This window comes from Lolium perenne, chromosome 1 (genome assembly GCF_019359855.2).
Source record: "Lolium perenne isolate Kyuss_39 chromosome 1, Kyuss_2.0, whole genome shotgun sequence".
NCBI lineage: Eukaryota > Viridiplantae > Streptophyta > Magnoliopsida > Poales > Poaceae > Lolium > Lolium perenne.
Genome location: NC_067244.2, coordinates 213,397,655 through 213,422,360, shown reverse-complemented (window position 1 = coordinate 213,422,360; position 24,706 = coordinate 213,397,655). Strand labels below are relative to the sequence as shown.

Here is a 24,706-nt window from a genome sequence, read left to right as displayed (position 1 = left end):
TGTACGTGGCCTAACAGAAATATGATCTGTTCAAACAATGGAAAATGTGGTAATAACGGCTAAACATACTTACTACAGTGCCCTAACAGAAATATGCTCTGTTCAAACAATGGAAAATGTGGTAATAACGGGTAAACATACTTACTACAAGAGTGATAAAAGCATATGTCTGAAAAATTGCCGCTGGTTGCTGTCTGAAGACTTTTACTATTTATCAAACTGTTCAAGGATTAAAAAAAATCTGACTGCTTATCTGTATCTCCTTTTACGGACAAAGTTTACATGACAAGTTAACTATAAGCATACATTTGTCAAAAAGAAAAACTATAAGCATACAGATAAATGGCTATCTAGAGATCTTGGAATACTAAAACTAAATGCTGGCAGCGAGTACCAATTGACATCCCATGACGAACCTAGACAAATACATGTACAATAACCATGTGACCAAGAATACAGGAATCAGGGGTCTAGGGAAGATGCATGAAAATCTGAAGTTTCCCCTTTCCGCTATGATTGCAGACTATGACATGATTTTAAATCAAGGCTGTTCACCGTCTCATAACATCAAAGAGACGTACGCACTTCTAAATGTCCTTCAAAAAGGGAATGGATTCTTTCCAGCATCTTTTCATGACATCGACTACTTTCATGGTATATTTCTCATCCTCTGGATAATATGCGATTGGGTCATCCAGCAATGGGGCTTCAAGATTCAGAACACCTTCTAGAGTCGCATGCAGACAATATGCTGAATAAGTGATGTGGTAACCCCCTTCCTGGACAATCAGTATTTTCCCATCGCTATGCCGATTAGCCATGCTCCTCATTATTTGTCCAATTCTCCTATAACCATCCATGGTCAGGCACTGTCTTCCATTTGGATCAAACTGCATCGGACAAAAATCACAATTAGTTAGTCCAATAGACTCATATAGTTCTTTATCACGCAAAGAAAGAACATGGAGTAATACAGTTTAAGACAGGAGGCTATCATTCATACATGGTCATTTCAATCTTCAAGGTATAATTGCTCCTTGTTAAAATATATCGTCGCATTTCTCCATCAGTTCTAGTTCAAGAAGGTCTCTAGTTCAAGACCCGGCCAATGCACTATTGAATAAAATTAGTTGCAGCCTTCATCGATCCCACACGTAAGGCCTAATAGAGCCTAGACGTGACGGAGAGTGCTGAAATATATTGTCACCCTTACCTACCAGTTCAGACTTTTGCATCAATTCAATATGGTATCAAACCCAAGTGATCTCACTTCTTAAGGTATGTCTAGCCTTGACGTGAGGGGAGTGTTGAAATGTATCGTCTGCCCTTCTCAATTCAATAGTCCTCTTTAATTCAATATATTTTATGTTTAGTACATAACTTTAGTCATCCCCATCTGTACTTGTATATTTATTGTTTCCCTTGGTTTGATGTATAAAAATTTCACACTGTGTTATTCAAGATGGCTACGTAGGTTCATTGGACTTGCTCTCTTGGTGTCTAACAGTAAGAGAGATAAGTCTCATTATCCTAACAGAACGAGAGATAGGGGATCCCCACATCCCTAAGTGATGCGCTACAATCACAGGCGTCTCCAACGTTGATAGGCCGATCACAGGCGTCTCCAACGTTGATAGGCCGCTAGGATAACGTGTGGGCCTTTTCTGCTGCAGGCTTAGCAGCCTGTTTTATGTTTTTCTGAGTTTTAGCTCCTATGCTGTGGGCTGTTTTGTCATGGACTAAACTTTAAGCATGTACGATTGCATGTTTATATGTTGTTTTTCCTGTTAATTATGTATTTAGCTGCTCTAAGAAAAATCCTATATGAATTAAGCTGATGTTAATTGGTGTTAAGCGGTTGAAATCTTCCTCTTATTAAAATGAATCCAAAAAGAAATTAAAGGTCAGTTTTGCATATGATTATAGTCTGACCAACGCTATCTTAGTTTATTTATTTCTAATCCATTTTCCACGTTGGGTAAACAACGGTGATGTGGATTAGAACAGTCATTAGTATGCTTTTAATCAGACCAGTCTAGGGTTAATTTCATGATTATAATTATCATTCTCGCAAAGTTGTGATTTGTTCGAGTGAACAAGAGCAGATTAACAAGACTAACTTCCCTGCCTGGAGGGAAAACTCATGGTCTATATTGCAATATTAGACGAAAAGTGTTTTTAGCTCATGAGCTCTAGAATGTGTTGCGGTCAGAAACCCACCGGCGAGCAGCGACGGGCAACACAGGAGAGCCGGGAGCAACTTAGGGCTGCGGCTGGCCCTGGTCCCTCCGAGCGACGGCCCGCAAAGACTCCGGCACGCACGTCCGATGCTGGTGCAAGGGCGTGCCACCTGACCTATACCTGGTCAGGAAGGTGATGGAGATGCCTCGCTTAGTTTCCTACATGGCATACACGTAAACATTAAATACGAGCCTCGATCGGCTCTCAGGTTGTCCTGTGAATCGGCTCAAGGAGCCGATCCACCCATGATTCGCACGAGGTGTACGAATATATGGTGGTCCTGCTTGATCAAGATAAAGCTTAAAACGATCTACGACGATTTGGGGTTTTCACCGCATAATCGGATCATCCTACTCGTGATTGGGCCTCGCGGTCACGCACGGTGATCGTAAGCCGATCCTAGACAAGGCCTAAAAACCAACACGAGGTTGATCCCCGGAACATCCTGTCTAGGGCTAGCAAACTACACCCTACGCGTCGCTGGATCCTCCAACCCTTCGTAAGGCCTAACTATGCAGATATTAAACTAATCCTTGAAGAACAAGGAGCAACCATAACGGATCGGATCTACTAAATAATGATCAAGCGGGGTGCCGCCCCTACGCCTAGGATAGGCGTAAGGGCGGCTAGATGTCTAAGGGTTGCACGATGATAGCATATGATACGAAGAACAATGCTAACCCTAACACATCTAAGATAACTACGTTGCTCGCCATCAAAAAGGCTTCAGTACGAGCAACGCATGAACAACGAATAAACTTCTACTGCCTAGATCGCAAGATGCGATCTAGGCGACCATGATGCTTACCCTAAGAAACCCTCGAGACAAGGGAGTTGGCGATGCGCCTAGATTGATTTGTGGTGAACGTGATTGTTGTTTCTTTCATAAAACCTAGATACATATTTATAGTCCGTAGACTTTCTAACGTGGGAATAATCCCCACCGTGCACGAGACAAACTCTAACTAACCGACACGTATCCTACTATATTACAGGTACACGGGCAAACTAGCCCAAACTTTGCATAACAGGCCGATTCACGTATTTCTTCCATGTATATTCTTCAAGCCCATCTTGATCGCGGCCCACCTCTGACTCGGTCAAATTCTGGTGATAACACATGCCCCCCTGGTTTTGGAATTGATAATTCCAAAATCACTCTGCTTTTTCTTCGTCGGGTCATGTCGTGGCGTAACCGTCAGATCCTTCATCATGATGCCTTGCCTTCTCAACTTCTCCGCGTGACACTGGCGGTTTTTTTTTTTTGTTAAGCATCACTTCCTCTAAACCGCTAACTGTGGCATTGAATTTCCACCATATCCCCTTTTATTTAACCGCTCCAAACAGCTTCGCTTCGCATCCCCTTCGCATTAGCACTCCAAAAGCCCTCTGCGCCACCATGTCTTCTTCCTCCTCTCGCTTCATCGGATCTTTCCACCCGGTCCTCCTCTTCCCGCGAGCCGGCCATGCCGGAGCAGAACCGGAGGAGGTCCATGCGGCCAACACCCGCCGCGCCATCGAGGCCGGGAGGAATCCAGCCATGATTTCTCCGTCCGGTCCGAGGACGACAAGTCCTTGACCGACGGGGAAAGTGACCTCCGCTTCCTCGCCGACGGGGAAACGGAGGAGGAGAGCGATGACGATCGCTTCTCTGCGACGACTTCACCTCTCCCGAGGAGGAGGAGGAGGAGGAGGAGGAGGAGGAGGAGGAGGACGACACCTCCTCCGACGAGCCGCCGGCCAAACGCTTCGTCCCTCGGCCGGGGAACCTCGGCGACTTCGGCAGCGACGGCAGACGACGCCGACGAGGAGGATGAGGACAATGAGGGCCGGCCGGCGGCCGCTGGGAGGCCGACGACGAGCCCGCCAGGAGTAGCGCCGACAGCCGGCGACGACGGCGGCAACGAGGGCAAACGACGACCCATAGATAGGACCATTAGCATAGGATCGATAGTAGTAGACGGGGCAATGTATCCCCTAGTACTTCCTTTTGGGAGCAATCAGCTCTTTATGTAAGAAATCTTGCTTATCAATGAAGAATTTCCCCAATTTGATTTTGCCGATTTCCCTTGAGCCAATTTAGCCGATTTCCCCTCATACCGATTTTGCCGATTTGTCCACTTAGCCAATGCTTAATGAGCCGATAGCAACGCATCGGTCCTTTACAATCCATCCTTCAATTTTTCAATCGATGACCTTGAGATCTGGTGGATAATGTGGAGTCTTCAAGAGAGCCTTTAAATTCTTCCCACCAGGCCCAATGATCTTCTTCGCAAGAACTCACTATTTTTGAAGAAGGTTGCAATGAAGGGTCGGTAGATGACGCCTCAATCGGCTTCTAAAACAGAGCATCTACAGGCCGCCGCCCCGAGCCTCGGCCAAGGCGAGAATACCGGGTGAGGATGCACAGATCGGACAAAAGGCTTTGAACTCGTGTAATTCCGAGACAGCCACCCCGCCGATTCGGCCCGCTCTTGACCCCATCGATTGCCTCTTCCTCCGTTGAAAGCCGATATTGCAGACGAAACACCAACGGCTTAACGAGCAAAAGGCCGCCTTGTACGCCAAAACCGACTTCGACGCCCCTGCGCAATCGGCTCATTGCGGTGAGGAAGCTCTCACTGTTTGCCCCTCGAGGAAGTAGAGGGCCTCACAAATGAATCTGGACTTGGTGAAGATCCACGTCTTGAACACGCAGCAGTAGATCTGTGTAATTGTACTAGAGTCGATGGCGTGCATCGGCTTCGTTTCTTAGTTCTAAAGTCGATGTCCTTGCATCGCCGTATATCATGAAATTTTTTTTTTTTTTTTACGTCGATTTTTTCTATCGGCCTCCAACATTTCACCGCACACATGTTCATCTCGCACATGTTCATCCGATTAGGTGCCCCGAGCCGAATCTGTCGAACCGCAGATATCGGCTCTGTAGTTAACCAAGGCACATGTATTTGCACGTCGGCTCCGGTAGGACCAATGTTGATTTTTCCTAACTCATCACCGACGTAAAACCGCCGCGATAGATCGATGTTGAACACAAGCGAACATGTGGTGAGGATAATTTTGGCCGATTCTTTGGAATCGGCCTCCATATTGATCGAAGCGCTCAATGAAGGTTTTGTAATGTTCCTTCATAGATCTTTGGGGCCGATCCCAAGGATCGGCCTCGCCACGTTTGCTCATCGGTTTGTTCTTGCTACACGGTCAAGCGGTGGATAAGACCAGCCTAACCACGCCCTTCGTCACGTCGATGCGCTCGCGATCGTCCAAATTGATACCCGAGAGTGGCTCTTGGCCCGCTTTGTTTCCCAAGCGTTCATGCCGCCCGTTGAAATCTCGGTGAGTCATCGGCCCTGGACGACCTCTACCTCATCTCCATCCCACCGTATTACGCATTGGTGCATCGTAGAGGGAATGCAACAGTTGGCGTGGATCCAATCTCTTCCTAGCGAACAAAGATAGGTGCTCTTGCTATCGACGATGAAGAACGTCGTAGGGATAGTTTTCCTTTCTACGGTCGGATCCACGTTCGTAACACCTTGTGCGTCGGACGCTTGGCCGTTGAAATCGCTCAATGTCACGTTGGTCTTGATCGAGATCCGAGCTAGAGCGTCCCAACCGACGTAGCATAGAGTATGGCATAATGTTGACCGCCGCTCCGGTGTCCACCGACATCTTGTTGACAGGCCTCCCATCGATATAACCTCGCAAGTACAGGGGCCTTGAGATGTCCGTAGCTTCTTTCTCGTGGCTTCTCAAAGATAACCGGCCGTGGGCCGCGATCAAGTTGTGCCACGGGTGCCTCGTCTAACCCCTGGAGCACCGAACTCCGTAGGAAGGATGAACACCATGTTTGTGCCGGCCGATGTTTCATCATCGGCTTTCCTTTGCTTGGGGCGCCACTCCATTTTTTGTGGTCGACCCTCTTCATCCAGGGTTCGCTGAATTTTCGCGGCCGGATCGGGCCGCGCCTTCCTTAGCGTGTGCGGGTATAACCTTTCGGCTTCCTCCAAGCCGCGCAATCGCCGAACCCTACGCTTTTGGGAACGGCTGAGTCCATCGGGGCACCACCTTGGCCGGTGGTACTGTCTTCTTCTTCTTCTTCATCGTCTTCCAAATCCTCGAGATCTTCCACCCGAGGGGACTCGGCGTGTTTGCTTCGAGGTGGGAGAGGCCCTAGACGTTTGAACACGGACACGTTAGTCGCATCCTTCCTCTTCGTCTACATTCGGGCGATTGCCGATTGTAGGCAATCGGCTCATTCCCGAATCCCGGCGATTGTCCGAAGAAGGGGCGGTCCAGTGCCTATCCTCGTCGTCTTGCTTCCTCGATTCTTCCTTGGCACGGCGCTCGTAATACTCATCATCTCGATCATGCCTACTATGTCTCCTGGCGTCGCTAGCCAGACGGTCTCATTCATCATCGTCGCAGGATCGTCGGCGTTGGCTATATTGACTCACGTACTTGTTGAGGAGGTGATCGGAGAGAGGTCGCTGATATCTTACATTCCTCACTTCTCCCTCTGTGATGTAGCGCTTGCCATCGTGCCGGAGCCGATCGCGTGGAGCGGCCTCCTCTGTGTCCTTGCTACGAGAGCGCCGCCTCGTCTCCATCCTTGCCGAGTGGTGTCCGGGTCCTACCATGTTGATGTTGAACGAGAATCCTGGTGGCAACCTTCGTGGTAAGTGCACTCCACCATGTTAACGGCGGGGAAGGGGTGGGTGTCGACCTTCATGGCGTCTTGGTTGAAAATCGGACGTCCTTGTTCTATCGCCATTTGGATCTGCGACGCCACACCCTGCGGTCGTTGGTGGCATGGGAGAACGAGTTATGCCATTTGCGGTATGGCTTTCCGTTCAGCTCTCCCGTACCGTGGGGATTTTGAGGCCTTCGGGTAACTTCAATCGCTTCTCCTTGAGTAGGAGGTCGAAGATTTGCTCGAGTTTAGTCACGTCAAAATCGAACCCTCGGGGCGGACCTGGTGGCTTAACCCATTTGCGGGACACGGGGTTGCCCCCGAGTCCATTCAGCCACCGCTACTTCTTGATCTCCCGCAGAGCCTTCGTCTTCATCTGCCTCAACCAGGACTACCGCACGCTTGAATTTGTCCTGGTACAAGTCCGGGTGGCGCTGTTCATATAACGACAGTTTCTGAACCATGTGCGCCAATGAAGGGTAGTCTGCTTGGGAGGCCATGTCCTTGATTGGTGATGCAAGGCCCACCGCCGCCAACTCGACTGCTTCTTTTTCAGTCACACGAGCCGAATAACATCGGTTCCTAAGATTTCTGAAGCGCTGGACGTATTCTGCCACAGTTTCTCCACGCTTCTGACGTATTTGTGCTAGATCGGCAAGGCCAGACTCGGAAGCCTCTGAGTGATACTGCATGTGGAACTGTTCTTTCAACTGCTTCCAAGTCCGGATCGAGTCTGGTGGCAACGAAGTGTACCACCCGAAAGCCGATCCTGTGAGGGACTGTGCGAAGAACCTCACACGTTCGTTGTACCACCCGAAAGCCGATCCTGTGAGGGACTGTGCGAAGAACCTCACACGTAGCTCATCTGCTGCTGCGATCGTGCCCAGCTGTGCCAAGTATCGGCTCACATGCTCGATGGAGCTGGAACCATCTGATCCATTGAACTTGGAGAAATCAGGGAGCCGATATTTGGGTGGTAGCGGGATCAACTTAGCGGGTCCCACCGAGCGTGCCAGAATGTGTTGCGGTCAGAAACCCACCGGCGAGCAGCGACGGGCAACACAGGAGAGCCGGGAGCAACTTAGGGCTGCGGCTGGCCCTGGTCCCTCCGAGCGACGGCCCGCAAAGACTCCGGCACGCACGTCCGATCTTTGGTGCAAGGGCGTGCCACGACCTATACAGTCGGGAAGGTGATGGAGATGCCTCGCTTAGTTTCCTGCATGGCATACACGTAAACATTAAATACGAGCCTCGATCGGCTCTCAGGTTGTCCTGTGAATCGGCTCAAGGAGCCGATCCACCCATGATTCGCACGAGGTGTACGAATATATGGTGGTCCTGCTTGATCAAGATAAAGCTTAAAACGATCTACGACGATTTGGGGTTTTCACCGCATAATCGGATCATCCTACTCGTGATTGGGCCTCGCGGTCACGCACGGTGATCGTAAGCCGATCCTAGACAAGGCCTAAAAACCAACACGAGGTTGATCCCCGGAACATCCTGTCTAGGGCTAGCAAACTACACCCTACGCGTCATTTGGATCCTCCAACCCTTTGTAAGGCCTAACTATGCAGATATTAAACTAATCCTTGAAGAACAAGGAGCAACCATAACGGATCGGATCTACTAAATAATGATCAAGCGGGGTGCCGCCCCTACGCCTAGGATAGGCGTAAGGGCGGCTAGATGTCTAAGGGTTGCACGACGATAGCATATGATACGAAGAACAATGCTAACCCTAACACATCTAAGATAACTACGTTGCTCGCCATCAAAAAGGCTTCAGTACGAGCAACGCATGAACAACGAATAAACTTGTACTGCCTAGATCGCAAGTACTGCCTAGATCGCAAGATGCGATCTAGGCAGCATGATGCTTACCCGGAAGAAACCCTCGAGACAAGGGAGTTGGCGATGCGCCTAGATTGATTTGTGGTGAACGTGATTGTTGTTTCTTTCATAAACCCTAGATACATATTTATAGTCCGTAGACTTTCTAATGTGGGAATAATCCCCACCGTGCACGAGACAAACTCTAACTAACCGACACGTATCCTACTATATTACAGGTACACGGGCAAACTAGCCCAAACTTTGCATAACAGGCCGATTCACGTATTTCTTCCATGTATATTCTTGAAGCCCATCTTGATCGCGGCCCACCTCTGACTCGATCAAATTCTGGTGATAACACATGCCCCCCTGGTTTTGGAATTGATAATTCCAAAATCACTCTGTTCTTTCTTCGTCGGGTCATGTCGTGGCAGAACCGTCGCAGTATCCTTCATCATGATGCCTTGCCTTCTCAACTTCTCCGCGTGACCTGACAGTTTTTTTTTTTTTGTTAAGCATCACTTCCTCGGAAACTGTTGTGCATTGAATTTCCACCATATCCCCTTTTATTTAACCGCTCCAAACAGTTCGCTTCCGCATCCCCTTCGCATTAGCACTCCAAAAGCCCTCCTGCGCCACCATGTCTTCTTCCTCCTCTGCTTCATCGGATCTTTCCACCCAGTCCTCCTCTTCCCGCGAGCCGACGCCGGAGCAGAACCCGGAGGAGGTCCATGCGGCCAACACCCGCCGCGCCATCGAGGCCGGGGAGGAATCCAGCCATGATTTCTCCGTCTGGTCTGAGGACGACAAGTCCTTGACCGACGGGGAAAGTGACCTCCGCTTCCTCGCCGACGGGGAAACGGAGGAGGAGAGCGATGACGATCGCTTCTCCTGCGACGACTTCACCTCTCCCGAGGAGGAGGAGGAGGAGAAGAAGGAGGAGGAGGAGGACGACGACACCTCCTCCGACGAGCCGCCGGCCAAACGCTTCTGTCCCTGGCCGGGAACCTCGGCGACCGACGGCGGCAGCGACGCGACGCTGACGAGGAGGATGAGGACAATGAGGGCCCGGCCGGCGGCCGCTGGAGCAGCGACGACGAGCCCGCCGGGAGTAGCGCCGACAGCGGCGACGACGGCGACGACGAGGGCAGCGACGGCCCATAGATAGGACCATTAGCATAGGATCAGTAGTAATAGACGGGGCAATGTATCCCCTAGTACTTCCTTTTGGGAGCAATCAGCTCTTTATGTAAGAAATCGTGCTTATCAATGAAGAATTTCCCCAATTTGATTTTGCCGATTTCCCTTGAGCCAATTTAGCCGATTTCCCCTCATACTGATTTTGCCGATTTGTCCACTTAGCCAATGCTTAATGAGCCGATAGCAACGCATCGGTCCTTTACAATCCATCCTTCAATTCTTCAACTGATGACCTTGAGATCTGGTGGATAATGTGGAGTCTTCAAGAGAGCCTTTAAATTCTTCCCACCAGGCCCAATGATCTTCTTCTGCAAGAACTCACCATTTTTGAAGAAGGTTGCAATGAAGGGTCAGCCGATGACGCCTCAATCGGATTCTAAAACAGAGCATCTACAGGGCCAGTGCCCCCGAGCCTCGGCCAAGGCGAGAATACCGGTGAGGATGCACAGATCGGACAAAGGCTTTGAACTCGGGTAATTCCGAGACGACCACCTGCCGATTCGGCCGCTCTTGACCCCATCGATTGCCTCTTCCTCCGTTGAAAGCCGATATTGCAGACGAAAGACCAACGGCTTAACGAGCAAAGGCCGCCTTGTACGCCAAAATCGACTTCGACGGTCCTCGCAATCGGCTCATTGCGGTGAGGAAGCTCTCACCGTTTGCCCCCTCGAGGAAGTAGAGGCCTCACAAATGAACCGGACTTGGTGAAGATCCGCGTCTTGAACACGCGACGGGTAGATCTGTGTAATTGTACTAGAGTCGATGGCCGTGCATCGGCCGTTTCTTAGTTCTAAAGTCGATGTCCTTGCATCGGTGTATATCATGAAATTTTTTTTATCGCCGATTTTTTCTATCGGCCTCCAACATTTCATCGCACACATGTTCATCTGCACATGTTCATCGATTAGGTGCCCCCGAGCCGAATACGTCGAGGAATCGCAGATATCGGCTACGTAGTTAACCAAGGCACATGTATTTGCACGTCGGCTCCGGTAGGACCAATGTTGATTTTTCCTAACTCATCGGCCACGTAAAACCGCCGCCCTTGCAGATCGATGTTGAACACAAAGCGAACATGTGGTGAGGATAGTTTTGGCCGATTGCTGGAATCGGCCTCCATATTGATCGAAGCGCTCAATGAAGGTTTTGTAATGTTCCTTCATAGATCTTTGGGGCCGATCCCAAGGATCGGCCTCGCCACGTTTGCTCATCGGTTTGTTCTTGCTACACGGTCAAGCCGGTGGATAAGACCAGCCTAACCCTGCCCTTCGTCACGTCGATGCGCTCGCAGTCGTCCAAATTGATACCCGAGAGTGGCTCTTGGCCTCTTGTTTCCCAAGCGTTCATGCCGCCCGTTGAAATCTCGGTGAGTCATCGGCCTGGACGACCTCTACCTCATCTCCATCCCACCGTATTACGCATTGGTGCATCGTAGAGGGAATGCAACGGTTGGCGTGGATCCAATCTCTTCCTAGCGAAACGACATAGGTGCTCTTGCTATCGACGATGAAGAACGTCGTAGGGATAGTTTTCCTTTCTACGGTCAGATCCACGTTCAGAACACCTTGTGCGTCAGACGCTTGGCCGTTGAAATCGCTCAATGTCACGTTGGTCTTGATCAGATCCGAGCTAGAGCGTCCCAACCGACGTAGCATAGAGTATGGCATAATGTTGACTGCCGCTCCGGTGTCCACTGACATCTTGTTGACAGGCCTCCCATCGATATAACCTCGCAAGTACAGGGCCTTCAGATGTCTGTAGCTTCTTTCTCGTGGCTTCTCAAAGATAACCGGCCGTGGGCCGCAGTCAAGTTGTGCCACAGGTGCCTCGTCTAACCCTGGAGCACTGAACTCCGTAGGAAGGATGAACACCATGTTTGTGCCAGCCGATGTTTCATCATCGGCTTTCCTTTGCTTGGGGCGCCACTCCATTTTTTGTGGTCGACCCTCTTCATCCAGGGTTCGGCTGAATTTTCGCGGCCGGATCGGGCGCGCCTTCCTTAGCGTGTGCGGGTATAACCTTTCGGCTTCCTCCAAGCCGCGCAATCGCCGAACCCTACGCTTTTGGGAACGGCCGAGTCCATCGTGGCACCACCTTGGCCGGTGGTACTGTCTTCTTCTTCTTCTTCATCGTCTTCCAAATCCTCGAGATCTTCCACCCGAGGGGACTCGAGCGTGTTTGCTTCGAGGTGGGAGAGGCCCTAGACGTTTGAACACGGACACGTTAGCTGCATCCTTCCTCTTGTCTACATTCGGGCGATTGCCGATTGTAGGCAATCGGCTCATTCTGAATCCCAGCGAGTGTCGAAGAAGGGGCGGTCCAGTGCCTATCCTCGTCGTCTTGCTTCCTCGATTCTTCCTTGGCACGGCGCTCGTACTCCTCCTCATCGCGATCATGCCGACGATGTCTCTGGCGTCCCTAGCCGGACGGTCTCTATCATCATCGTCGTTTGGATCGTCGGCGTTGGCTATATTGACTCACGTACTTGTTGAGGAGGTGATCGGAGAGAGGTCGCCGATATCTTACATTCCTCACTTCTCCTCTCGTGATGTAGCGCTTGCCATCGTGCCGGAGCCGATCGCGTGGAGCGGCCTCCTCTGTGTCCTTGCTACGAGAGCAGCGCCCTCGTCTCCATCCTTGCCGAGTGGTGTCCAGGTCCTACCATGTTGATGTTGAACGAGAATCTGGGCCGGCAACCTTCGGGGTAAGTGCACTCCACCATGTTAACGGCGGGGAAGGGGTGGGTGTCGACCTTCATGGCGTCTTGGTTGAAAATCGGACGTCCTTGTTCTATCGCCATTTGGATCTGCCGACGCCACACCTGCGGTCGTTGGTGGCATGGGAGAACGAGTTATGCCATTTGCAATATGGCTTTAGTTCGCCTCTGTCACGTGGGGATTTTGAGGCCTTCGGGTAACTTCACCGCTTCTCCTTGAGTAGGAGGTCGAAGATTTGCTCAGTTTTAGTCACGTCAAAATCGAACCCTACGGGCGGACCTGGTGGCTTAACCCATTTGCGGGACACGGGGTTGCCCCGAGTCCATTCGGCCTTGCTACTTCTTGATCTCCCGCAGCCTTCGTCTTCATCCGCCTCAACCGGGACTACCGCACGCTTGAATTTGTCTGGTACAAGTCCGGTGGCGCTTGTTCATATAACGACGATTTCGAACCATGTGCGCCAATGAAGGGTAATCTGCTTGGGAGGCCATGTCCTTGATTGGTGATGCAAGGCCCACCACCGCCAACTCGATTGCTTCTTTTTCGATCACACGAGCCGAATAACATCGGTTCCTAAGATTTAAGCGCCGGACGTATTCGCCACGCTTCTTCACGCTTCGACGTATTTGTGGTAGATCGGCAAGGCCGGACTCGGAAGCCTCGAGTGATACGCATGTGGAACTGTTCTTCCAAGCGCTTCCAAGTCCGGATCGAGTGCGAGTGGCAACGAAGTGTACCACCCGAAAGCCGATCCTGTGAGGGACTGTGCGAAGAACCTCACACGTAGCTCATCTGCTGCTGCGATCGTGCCCAGCTGTGCCAAGTATCGGCTCACATGCCAAGTCCCGCTACCACCCAAATATCGGCTCCCTGATTTCTCCAAGTTCAATGGATCAGATGGTTCCAGCTCCATCGAGCATGTGAGCCGATACTTGGCACAGCTGGGCACGATCGCAGCAGCAGATGAGCTACGTGTGAGGTTCTTCGCACGGTCCCTCACAGATCGGCTTTCGGGTGGTACACTTCGTTGCCACCGGACTCGATCCGGACTTGGAAGCGATTGGAAGAACAGTTCCACATGCGGTATCACTCGAAGCTTCCGAGTCCTGGCCTTGCCGATCTAGCACAAATACGTCGAAGCGTGGAGAAATCCGTGGGCGTAATACGTCCGGGCTTCGTAAATCTTAGGAACCGATGTTATTCGGCCCGTGTGACCGAAAAAGAAGCGATCGAGTTGGCGGTGGTGGGCCTTGCATCACCAATCAAGGACATGGCCTCCCAAGCGTACTACCCTTCATTGGCGCACATGGTTCGTAAACCGTCGTTATATGAACAGCGCCACTCGACTTGTACCAGGACAAATTCAAGCGTGCGGTAGTCCCGGTTGAGGCGGATGAAGACGAAGGCTCTGCGGGAGATCAAGAAGTAGCAGTGGCTGAATGGACTCGGGGGCAACCCCGTGTCCCGCAAATGGGTTAAGCCACCAGTCCGCCCGCAGGGTTCGATTTTGACGTGACTAAAATCGAGCAAATCTTCGACCTCCTACTCAAGGAGAAGCGGTGAAGTTACCCGAAGGCCTCAAAATCCCCACGATCAGAGGCCGAACAGCAAAGCCATACTACAAATGGCATAACTCGTTCTCCCATGCCACCAACGACCGCAGGGTGTGGCGTCGCAGATCCAAATGGCGATAGAACAAGGACGTCCGATTTTCAACCGCACGCCATGAAGGTCGACACCCACCCTTCCCCGCCGTTAACATGGTGGAGTGCACTTACCCGAAGGTTGCCACCAGATTCTCGTTCAACATCAACATGGTAGGACCTGGACACCACTCGGCAAGGATGGAGATGAGGGCACTGCTCTCGTAGCAAGGACACAGAGGAGGCCGCTCCACGCGATCGGCTCCGCACGATGGCAAGCGCTACATCACGAGGGAGAAGTGAGGAATGTAAGATATCGGCGACCTCTCCGATCACCTCCTCAACAAGTACGTGAGTCAATATAGCCAACGCCGACGATCCAGCCGACGATGATGATAGAGACCGTCCGGCTAGGGACGCCGTGAGACATCGTCGGCATGATCGCGATGAGGAGGAGTACGAGCGCCGTGCCAAGGAAGAATCGAGGAAGCAAGACGACGAGGATAGGCACCGGGATCGCCTTTCTTCGTACACCGCTGCGATTCAGAATGAGCCGATTGCCTACAATCGGCAACTGCCCGGAATGTAGATAGAAGAGGAAGGATGCAGCTAACGTGTCCGTGTTCAAACGTCTAGGGCCTCTCCCACCTCGAAGCAAACACGCTGAGTCCCCTCGGGTGGAAGATCTCGAGGATTTGGAAGACGATGAAGAAGAAGAAGAAGAAGAAGAAGAAGAAGAAGAAGAAGAAGAAGAAGAAGAAGAAGACAGGTACCACCGGCCAAGGTGGTGCCCTGATGGACTCAGCCGTTCCCAAAAGCGTAGGGTTCAGCGATTGCGCGGCTTGGAGGAAGCCGAAAGGTTATACCTGCACACGCTAAGGAAGGCGCGGCCTGATCTGGCCGCGAAAATTCAGCGAACCCTGGATGAAGAGGGTCGACCACAAAAAATGGAGTGGCGCCCCAAGCAAAGGAAAGCCGATGATGAAACATCGGCTGGCACAAACATGGTGTTCATCCTTCCTACGGAGTTCAGTGCTCCAGATTAGACGAGGCACCCGTGGCACAACTTGATCGCGGCCCACGGCCGGTTATCTTTGAGAAGCCACGAGAAAGAAGCTACGGACATCGAAGGCCCTGTACTTGCGAGGTTATATCGATGGGAGGCCTGTCAACAAGATGCTGGTGGACACCGGAGCGGCAGTCAACATTATGCCATACTCTATGCTACGTCGGTTGGGACGCTCTAGCTCGGATCTGATCAAGACCAACGTGACATTGAGTGATTTCAACGGCCAAGCGTCTGACGCACAAGGTGTTCTGAACGTGGATCTGACCGTAGGAAGGAAAACTATCCCTACGACGTTCTCCATCGTCGATAGCAAGAGCACCTATGCTGTTCTGCTAGGAAGAGATTGGATCCACGCCAACTGTTGCATTCCCTCCACGATGCACCAATGCGTAATACAGTGGGATGGAGATGAGGTAGAGGTCGTCCAGGCCGATGACTCAGCCGAGATTTCGACGGCTGGCATGAACGCTTGGGAAACAGCAGGCCAAGAGCCACTCTCAGGTATCAATTTGGACGACTGCGAGCGCATCGACGTGACGAAGGGCAGGGTTAGGCTGGTCTTATCCACCGGCTTGACCGTGTAGCAAGAACAAACCGATGAGCAAACGTGGCGAGGCCGATCCCAAAAGATCTATGAAGGAACATTACAAAACCTTCATTGAGCGATTCAATATGGAGGCCGATTCCAGCAATCGGCCAAAATTATCCTCACCACATGTTCTGCTTGTGTGCAACATCGATCTCATCAAGCGGCGGTTTTACGTCTGATGAGTTAGGAAAAGTCAACATTGGTCCTACCGGAGCCGACGTGCAAATACATGTGCCTTGGTTAACTACAGAGCCGATATCTGCAGTTCCCTGACAGATTCGGCTCGGGGGGCACCTAATCAGATGAACATGTGCAGATGAACATGTGTGCAGTCAAATATTGGGGGCCGATAGAAAAAATCGGCCAGTAAAAAAAAAAATTTGATATACAGCCGATGCAAGGACATCGACTTTAGAACTAAGAAACGAAGCCGATGCACAGCCATCGACTCTAGTACAATTACACAGGATCTACCTGCTGCGTGTTCAAGACGCGGATTTTCACCAAGTCCAGTTCATCTGTGAGGCCCTCTACTTCCTCGAGGGGGCAAACAGTGAGAGCTTCCTCAGCTGCAATGAGCCGATTGCAGCAGGATCGTCGAAGTCGGTTTTTGGCGTACAAGGCGGCCTTTGCTCGTTAAGCCGTTGGTGTTTCGTCTGCAATATCGGCTTTCAACGGAGGAAGAGGCAATCGATGGGGTCAAGAGCTAGTGACCGGGCAGGTGGTCTCTTTGCACTACTCGAGTTCAAAGCCTTTTGTTTGATCTCGTGCATCCTCACCGATATTCTCGCCTTGGCCGAGGCTCGGGGCAACGGCCGTAGATGCTCTGTTTTAGAAGCCGATTGAGGCGTCATCGGCTGATCCTTCATTGCAACCTTCTTCAAAAATGGTGAGTTCTTGCAGAAGATCATTGGGCCTGGTGGGAAGAATTTAAAGGCTCTCTTGAAGACTCCACATTATTCACCAGATCTCAAGGTCATCAGTTGAAGAATTGAAGGATGGATTGTAAAGGACCGATGCGTTGCTATCGGCTCATTAAGCATTGGCTAAGTGGACAAATCGGCAAAATCAGTATGAGGGGAAATCGGCTAAATTGGCTCAAGGGAAATCGGCTAAATTGGCTCAAGGGAAATTCTTCATTGATAAGCAAGATTTCTTACATAAAGAGCTGATTGCTCTCAAAAGGAAGTACTAGGGGATACATTGCCCCGTCTACTACTACTGATCCTATGCTAATGGTCCTATCTATGGGCCGTCGCTGCCCTCGTCGTCGCCGTCGTGCCGCCGGCTGTCGGCGCTACTCCCGGCGGCTCTCGTTGCTCCGGCGGCCCGGCCGGCCCTCATTGTCCTCATCCTCCTCGTCGGCGTCGTCGTCGTGCCGCCGTCGAAGTCGCCGAGGTTCCCCGCCAGGGACGAAGCGTTGGCCGGCGGCTCGTCGGAGGAGGTGTCGTCCTCCTCCTCCTCCTCCTCCTTCTCCTCCTCCTCCTCGCTCCTCGGAGAGGTGAAGTCGTCGCGCGGAGAAGCGATCGTCATCGCTCTCCTCCTCCGTTTCCCCGTCGGCGAGGAAGCGGAGGTCACTTTCCCGTCGGTCAAGGACTTGTCGTCCTCGGACCGCACGGAGAAATCATGGCTGATTCCTCCCCGGCCTCGATGGCGCGGCGGTGTTGGCGACATGGACCTCCTCCGGGTTACTCCGGCGTCGGCTCGCGGGAAGAGGAGGACCGGGTGGAAAGATCCGATGAAGCGAGAGGAGGAAGAAGACATGGTGGCGCAGAGGGCTTTTGGAGTGCTAATGCGAAGGGGATGCGAAGCGAAGCTGTTTGGAGCGGTTAAATAAAAGGGGATATGGTGGAAATTCAATGCCACAGCGAGTTTAGAGGAAGTGATGCTTAACAAAAAAAAAACCGCCAGGTCACGCGGAGAAGTTGAGAAGGCAAGGCATCATGATGAAGGATCTTGCGACGATTCTGCCACGACATGACCCGACGAAGAAAAGCAGAGTGATTTTGGAATTATCAATTCCAAAACCAGGGGGGCATGTGTTATCACCGAATTTGACCGAGTCGAGGTGGGCCGCGATCAAGATGGACTTGAAGAATATACATGGAAGAAATACGTGAATCGGCTGTTATGCTAAGTTTGGGCTAGTTTGCCCGTGTATCGGTTATATCGGTGGATACGTGTCGTTGAGTGAGAGTTTGTCTCGTTCTCGGTGGGGATTATTGCCACGTTAGATAGTCTACGGACTATAAATATGTATCTAGGGTTTATGAAATAAACAACAATCACGTTCATCACAAATCAATCTAGGCGCATCGCCAACTCCCTTGTCTCGAGGGTTTCTTCCTGTAAGCATCATCTTTGCCTAGATCGCATCTTGCGATCTAGGCGTCAAGTTTATTCGTTGTTCATGCGTTGCTCGTATCGAAGCCTTTTTGATGGCGAGCAACGTAGTTATCTTAGATGTGTTAGGGTTAGCATTGTTCTTCGTATCATATCGTCGTAGTGCAACCCTTAGACATCTAGCCGCCCTTACACCTATCTTAGGTGTAGGGGCGACCCCGCTTGATCATTATTTAGTAGATCCGATCCGTTATGGTTGCTCCTTGTTCTTCAAGGATTAGTTTAATATCTGCATAGTTAGGCCTTACAAAGGGTTGGAGGATCCAGCGGCGCGTAGGGTGTAGTTTGCTAGCCCTAGACAGATGTTCCGGATCAACCTCGTGTTGGTTTTTAGGCCCTGTCTAGGATCGGCTTACGATCACCGTGCGCGCCGCCGCGAGGCCCAATCACGAGTAGGACGTTCGATTATGCGGTGAAAACCCTAAATCGTCGTAGATCGTTTTAGCTTTATCTTGATCAGCGGGACCACCATATATTCGTACACCTCGTGCGAATCATGGGTGGATCGGCTCTTTGAGCCGATTCACAGACAACCCGAGAGCCGATCGAGGCTCGTATTTAATGTTTACGTGTATGCCATGCGAGAAACTAAGCGAGGCATCTCCATCACCTTCCCGACTGCATAGGTCGTGTGGCACGCCCTTGCACCAGCATCGGACGTGCGTGCCGGAGTCTTTGCGGGCCGTCGCTCGGAGGGACCAGGGCCAGCCGCAGCCCTAAGTTGCTCCCGGCTCTCCTGTGTTGCCCGAGTGCTCTCACTATGTTAAGAAAAATTTAAAAATATTTTTACAAGTTATAAAAATCATGAAAATAATTCTGAAGACGGTCATTGATACATTCCACAATCATGCAAAATCCCAATCCGAAATTCTTTTTATTTTGAGCTAGATAAAAATGACAAAATCTGATATGTTTTGAAGATTTGAAAATGACTACTTAGATCTACAATTTTGTTATTTTTGTGTAGCTCAAAATATTAAGTATTTGAAATTGATTTTTTGCACGTTTGTGGGATACATCATTGACTATTTGCAGATTTTTTTCCAGATTTTTTTGAAACTCAAAAATATGATTTTTGATTTTTTTTAAAACAAGATCACTGGTGCCCATGTGCACCAAATCTCTGTCCAATATTAGAGCTTGACTGTGCCATACCTGCAGATGCTCCCATAGCTTCTCTTGGTATCAGGTGCTGAGAAAAAGGAGTGTGATGTTAAGGCTAAGAAGTGGGAGCGCTCAAACTGCATGGTGATCATTAAGAGCACCATCTCAATTGGGATAAGGGGCCAAATGATTCCAAAGATGCTAAGTGGAGGAGCAGTTTAAGGCTCCTCAATACTTATGTCAGTACCCTAGTTATGAGGATGTTCACCTCCAGTTATTATGGCTCTGGCCGCAAAAGGGAACATATCATGTCCATCTATGATATGGCCACCAAGCTTAAGGAATGGACATGGCTCTCTGCAATGACTTTGTTGTTCATTTCATTTTGACTTCACTGCCAGGTGAGTTTGGCCCTTTTAAGATAAGTTATAATACTCGGAAGGAAAAGTGGAGTATCACTAACCTTATTAGCTATTGCATTGAGGAAGAGGAAAGGTAGAAGCCGACAGGATGCGGCTTACTTAATGTCAGTCCGCTAAGAGGAAACACCAAGGGAAGCCTTTTGAACGATAAGAAGAAGACTCGTTCTCACCAAAGGAGCAGTTTGCTCCCAGAATCGTCCGCGCCGCCGATCGCGCACCGCTCTTCAGCAGAGCGGAGGCGACCGATCAGCTCCTCCACGCTCATCCCCTCCAGATCGAGGAGGGTCTCGATCGAGCACGCGATCTGCGAATATTGCTTCGGAACTTCACGCAAGAATTTCTGCACAATCTTTACCTCGTTGACGTCGTCCCCGAGAGATCGCATGTTATTAGCGAGGGTGGTGATGCGCATGCCGAAGGAGTCGAGGTTCTCGCCGTCCTTGAAGGTGATCTGCTCGAATTCCTTGCGCAGCCGTTGCACCGTCGCTATGTGCGCGCGGTTTACAACCATGCGCATCAGCTTCACCGCCTCCCACGCCTCCTGCGACGTGTTCTTGTTCGCAAGGACCGGCACCATCTCCGGTGGCACCGCTCGCAGCAGCACCGAGAGCGCCGCCATGTCCTCGTGATCGCTGGGCTCCCCCATGCCGCACACGGCCTCCCAGAGGCCTGCGCACGCAGGTTGATCTTCATGATCATTGCCCACTCGATGTAGTTCGTGGTCGTGAGGGTGGGGTAGACGATATGGGAGCTGCTGCCGCCGTCGCGGATCACCCGTTCGTGGACGACGATCTCCCCGCTGCCCCGGCGCACCAGGCTCCTCCCACGTGGGCGTGTGGAAGGCGTGCGTGATGAAGTCCTCGTTGGTGATGCGCTCATTGTGCGCTGCTCCCCAGGCTGCTGCTCCCCCTCCTTGCCGTCCTTCTTGCTGCCGGTCATGGCGATCCAGGAACCACGCGAACGTGGACACGAAGAGGAATTTTGTGCTGCGTAAAACTTGCAGCTTTTCTCGTTGTCTATCTCTGTTATTTATACTGAAATCGTAACAGAAAAACGGAGAGGGGGGAGAGAAAACGGCTGCGCCATCCCACAGCCACTCGCCCACGATCCGCCATTGCCGTCACGCTTGCCTTGACTCGCGCCATCCCGCGAGGCTTGCGCAGCAGCCTAACTAACCTAGCTAGGACTAACTTGGTCGTGGCTCGAACAAGATCGCGCACACGCCACTTATTTGCTAACTGAACGAAACAAACAAACTGACTAACTGATAGAACAAATCTCTGTCAGAGCCTAAAACCTCTAGCTACTGTTCGTTCGTCAGGTTTAAGTGCAACATGCTCCAATTGTTAAGGGTGATAAGTTCGGTTCATTCCAAGGCCCAACTAGTTCGATTAAATGAAGACTATTCCTTATGCTTCAGCTATCAGGATCCTTACGCATGCTCAGTTTGTACGTGCCCTCACTTAGCATTCGTTAGCGAGAGCTTGGCAGATTTCACTCAAATCCACTGGAAGCAGTTAAGATCTTGCGACATCTGCAAGGTACTAAGGGATAGATGCTTACTATAATAGATCCGATGACCTTGAGGTTATAGGTTACTCAGGGTGTGTTTGGTGTGGCCAAACTATACCTTACCAATTTATTGGCTATAATCAAAGGTATGTGTTTGGATGGTTTCCAATTCGCAGGGTGTGCCAAAGCCCCACTAGGAACTCTAGTTCTTTTTTTTTGCCAATGTTGGCCAATTCATGGGCAAGCAAGGCATCAACCACAATTTTGGCTAGCCAAATATTTGGAAGGGCAACCCTGGGCATAAACCAAACACACCCTCAGTGCATGGTGTGCTGATACTAAGAAATCCAAATCAAGTTATATCTTCACCCAGGCGGGGCCATTTCGTGGAAAAGCTCCAAACAACCTCTTATGGCATCGTCTACGATGCAAGCTGAGTTTGTGGTATGTTATAAGGCTACCAGGCAGGCTGTATGGTTTTAGAACTCCATCCTGTATTTAGAAGTGGTAGACGGAATTTCGAAACCACTCACTTTATACTGTGATAGCAAAGCCACAGTTTCTATTTTGAGTAACAACAAACCGACGGGTGCCACCAAACACATCGACAATAAGTATCACATTGCGAAAAAATAGAGTCTAAGATCAAACCATTAAGATCGAGCATATTAGTACTAAGTCAATGCTCCACAGATCCACTTACCAAAGGTCTATAATAAAAGGGATCCCCAAATACCGCAACCTCACACAATTCCCTCTCTCCCGATAAACTCCAAACTGATCCAAAGCTAGCGCAACCCACAGGCCTACTTGTTATGACCGGCCTGGTCTACCGCCGGAGGGGGCCCACTAGCCCAACCGGCCAGGCTTAGTTAGGGGCTTAGCCCAGTTAGCAGATTAGGGTTTCGCAGTTCTCTTATAAATACAAGATGTAATAGACTAAATCGATCAAGCAATAATCAATATCATTATTGCCGACTCCCAGAGGAGTCGGCCTTCTCCCGTCCGCGCCGCCCCAAACCCTAGCCGCCGCCTTCCCACGCGCCCGCGACGGTGCCCTGCCGCTGGCGCCGCCTCTCTTCCTCTCGCTCGCAGCACTTCCACCCCTACAATCTACGCCCTCGTCCCGGTAGAACCCTAGTTTCTACCACTACTCTTCCATGCTGCAACATCACCAACCAAGTCCCCACCACCAAAAGACTACATCTTCGATCTTTGACAGTGATCAATTTTTTTTTACGCAAAATAAGTGTTAACTACAATTTTACTTATCCATATTTTACAATTGTAGAAATGTGCAACTACACACGATTTAGCAAGATAGATAAATAATCCCTCTATTGCAGTGAATAAGGCCTATTTTTTCGAAAGTTAAGCAAAGTGAAGTCTGGCCAAACTTTTAGAAAAAAAACTATCATGAACTATGATATTATATAGATATCATCTGAAAATATATTTCATCATGTATCTAATGGTGTTGATTTTATGGATTATTCATGTTAATGATTGTATCTAAAAACTTGGTCAAAATTAAGTAGTTTGACTTTTCGAAAAAAAAAAGTAAGCCCTATTCATTGGAATGGAGGTAGTAGCACACGCTATGAACTAAGTAGATAAGAATACACAAGTTCAACTTACCGCGCTAGAATCTTGGCCAATGACAAAAACCAGAAGCTGAGGTTGAAACTTGTCAATTGCTGGGACAACCAATTGATTCATTGCATATTCATACCCTGCATCCCCGCTTCCATTAGGCAAAGGTATGTTGAGATTGTACCCAAGCCCCCTGCCTTCACCAATCTCGTCAGCCGAGCCACTCCGTGGATGCGACGGACCCCAAGATCCATGATTCATATGAAGGGAGATTGTGAGCACGTTGTCCGTCCAATAGAAGCCCTCTGCTGTGCCATTCCCATAGTGCACATCTACATCAACAACGGCAACCTTTGCGCGGCCTGAGTCCAGAGCCAGCTGCACTGCAAGCCCAGCATTGTTCAGAAAGCAGTAGCCGTCGGCACGGTCCGGTTGCGCGTGATGGCCAGGGGGGCGGACCAATGCGTAGGCTATCTTCCCATGCCCATCTAGTATGTGCCTCGCCGCTGATAAGGTTGTTCCAGCAGCCAGAAGCGCCGCGCCCCATGAGCCAGGGTTCAAGAAGGTCCCCTCGCATAACTTCTTGGCCCCAATGGCGTTTGCTTGCACGAGCTCGTCAATGTATTCTGCCCACCACAAAAGATTAAGGGCCCGTTGGAAACACAGAAGTTTGTATGAACTTTACCGGAATTTCATTCGTTCCCCACATGAACATGAAAATGGGGCCTAAAAGTACAGTATAGTAGACTTCTATTGCAACGCAAACACCATCTAAATGTACCACAGCACAAAATCGAGGTGATTTAAACAAATGAATCAACAATATGACTGGCAGGCAGATAAGAACTCTAGGTTAAGACTTCCATTGCAACGCCAACACCATCCAGATGTGCCACAACACAAGTGGAGGTAATTCAAACAAGATCAACTATCCGACTGGCAGGCAGATAAGAAGTATAGACTCCGAGATGAGATTTGGGGGCTGACCTGGGGTGTGGAAGGAGAGGAGCTCGCTGGCGTGGGCGGGGCAGCCGGAGTGCCAGGAGAGGAAGGGCGCGATGGGCCCGCGGCGGAGGATGGAGAGCATGTTGCGGACGCGGTCGGCGTTCTCCGGGTGCTGGTCGAGCACGTCGAGGAAGCCCGGGTCGCGGCCCGAGTCGAACACGCCGCGGCCGGCGTCGTGGGCCAGCATGCCCTCATGCCAGAACACCGCCAGACTCTCCAACGCTGAAGGTCCGCCGGCCGCCGAGGAGGAAGAGGAATCCATCAGCGGCGGCGGGTTTCGCTGTGGACCCGACCTGAAGACTTTTTTTTTACAAAGAGACAGAGACTGGAGTTCGCGTCTCGCGTCGACTTGTTCGTTAATTAGTATGGGCTAAAATGGGACAAGCAAGCATAAAGGCGCTGGGCTTGAAATGTGTAAAGTTTCTGATTGTTCCTGGACCTGGGCCTGTACGATGAAATGGGAAGAAGAAAGTCATTCAGTTCTCACTTACCCTAAAAGGAAAAAATCAATTCTCATATATATAAAAAAACTAAAAGTAATACTCGTATGAGCGGGATATGGAAACCTAGTGCCTCCTCCTCCAAAACCTAGTGCACCCACCACCTCCGCCTTCTTTACAGTTTGGTTCCCCTCTCATCTGATCGACCTCGCCGGCCTCACAAGGATGAATGACCTGAT

At 50.6% G+C, this 24,706-nt stretch overlaps 1 protein-coding gene across 1 annotated transcript; it reads right to left on the bottom strand.

Moving 5' to 3' along the window:
- Positions 1–230: 230 nt before the first annotated feature.
- LOC127323402 (histone deacetylase 8) lies at positions 231–24,369 on the bottom strand. Its single transcript, XM_051351548.2, has 3 exons — positions 24,010–24,369; positions 23,068–23,648; positions 231–890 (listed from the first exon to the last, which is right to left on the bottom strand). Exons 1-3 carry the CDS (start codon positions 24,287–24,289, stop codon positions 588–590), a joined length of 1,164 nt encoding a protein of 387 aa, XP_051207508.1. The 5' UTR covers positions 24,290–24,369; the 3' UTR covers positions 231–587.
- Between the last annotated feature and the right edge of the window lie 337 nt (positions 24,370–24,706).